Source organism: Temnothorax curvispinosus, unplaced genomic scaffold (assembly GCF_003070985.1).
Source record: "Temnothorax curvispinosus isolate PA1 unplaced genomic scaffold, ASM307098v1 QBEX01010708.1, whole genome shotgun sequence".
NCBI classification, from domain to species: Eukaryota; Metazoa; Arthropoda; class Insecta; order Hymenoptera; family Formicidae; genus Temnothorax; species Temnothorax curvispinosus.
In genome coordinates, this window is record NW_020220488.1 from 1 (window position 1) to 1,926 (window position 1,926).

The 1,926-nt window shown below is 33.6% G+C and overlaps 1 protein-coding gene across 1 annotated transcript; it reads right to left on the bottom strand.

Moving 5' to 3' along the window:
• Positions 1-6: 6 nt before the first annotated feature.
• LOC112460679 (fatty acid synthase-like) lies at positions 7-1,912 on the bottom strand (the record flags this gene model as incomplete). The annotated part of the gene is made up of 3 exons (XM_025025475.1): positions 7-842; positions 909-1,307; positions 1,591-1,912. Coding segments are annotated over 3 exons (1,557 nt in total), but the record flags the coding sequence as incomplete, so codon positions are not given.
• Between the last annotated feature and the right edge of the window lie 14 nt (positions 1,913-1,926).

Genomic DNA, 1,926 nt, shown 5'->3' on the forward strand with positions numbered 1-1,926 from the left:
GCTTCTAATTATTTCGCCGCCTGGTTCTTTTCGCAAACAATTAATAAAACCGAGTAGCCCGCATTCGAAGTCTGCTTCTGAGACGAGAATTATCTCGGTATCTACACCAGTCTCGTTTTGCACTTTCATGATTGATTTCAGTTCATCTACCCATGAAAATTCGTAATTGTTCACCTGTACAATCCGCTGGTTTCTCGCAATATTTCGCGATTTTCTTAATAACAAAAGCTTTTTATTATTTATTTGTTTTTCCAGTATGATATCCAACTCATACGTTTTCAGGCATGAATAATCGTAGACCGCACCGGATTCCTCTAAAGTCAGTAGAAAACCCTGTGGCATTAACAGAGACAGCAACTGTTTATATAATTTTTTGCTATTTTTTGTAAAAATATCGAAACCCAGGATCATCAAACAATTCTCGTCCTTCGACAACTGAGTAATTTCCGTTGTAGAAACGTTGTGGGGCAAAAAAATATTTGGGAATTTCTCGCGGGTCGTCACGAGTTTAGTGTGATGTCGAATCAGCGGTAAATCATTTAAGATTTCACTAATAAGTGGAGAATTTAAATCTTCTGGTACCACTTTGTCACTGTCATCGACAAATTCGATAATTTTAACATTTATCATATTGCCACATTCGAGTGCAATGTGCATTGACATTCTTATTGCATCTTGCAACGACATAGTACCTAAATCACGATGAGCAACAAATTTGTATTCTTCAAGAACGGTATTAACTACTTTCTGTCGGCGAGATATAGGTGTGGCCACAGCACCACAAATTTCTATTCCTCCAGATATTATAGCGTCTAAAGACTTGTAACGACGAACAGAGAATTCTGCAACGTAGAGAATAAAATTTTTTGTCAGGCAATTGGCCGCATTGTATCACTTATTTTACTTACGTCTATCTTCAAGTGGATAATCCTGAATCATCTGTATGTGATATTTCGGATCGATAGTCAATTTGCGAATTCTTGTTGGAACAAATAGGCTTCTTGAATTCTGTCCTAAAATCATTATCTGTAACATACTGTCCATAAATGCCACCCAATTAGATGTCCATGAGATATGGCCGTTTGATCCAGTAACTGATGCGCTTTTTAATCCACGAAATGCACCAGCATATTTATAACCGCGAAGTCTTAATTCCTTATAAATGTCTTTTGCATTCATTTCTTCCTCATCATGGATATATTCGGCAAGATTAGCTGACATTTTTTCATTTTCAATATTGGTTGGAATTCGTACTGTTCCAGTAACAACAGCATTATCTCCTTCGATTATTTCGAACCTATTGCTACCTAGATATAGATGTAAATTCATTAAACGTAATATAATTTTATAAGAAATCAAAATTAATATAAATATGTCAATATGGAGCTGGACCTTACAAAAGCAGTTGACGTGTGAAAAGAAAAAAGATTCCGCGTTAAGATTAGTTATTCTCATATATTTTCTCTGTATATTTTTTACATTTTAATTATGGTATATATTGCGCCATAAAAGCGGCATATAAGCTTTAAAATCTAATTAAAAAATAAAAAACTCACCCTAGAAAATTAATTGTTTACGTAATAATATTACCTTCTTGGATCGAGAGAGTTAATTCGGTCTTATTTTGTTGTGATAGCACTGTAGCACGAATAAAATTAACGTCTTCAAATACAACTGGTGTATTGATATATTCTTGGTTTTTTAACAATGCGATCATTTCCCAGATATATAAAAGATATCCCATAGCAGGAAAAAAATTCTTTTCATTAACGACATGGCCTTTTAAATATGCAACTTCTTCATTAGATGTATTAATACTAACAACTATTTCCTTTTTGTCAATTATTTTTTTTTGACAACCTCGCATTACATACAAATTTTCTGAATGATCCCATCTGCAAACGTCATTAGAAATTATTATACAAT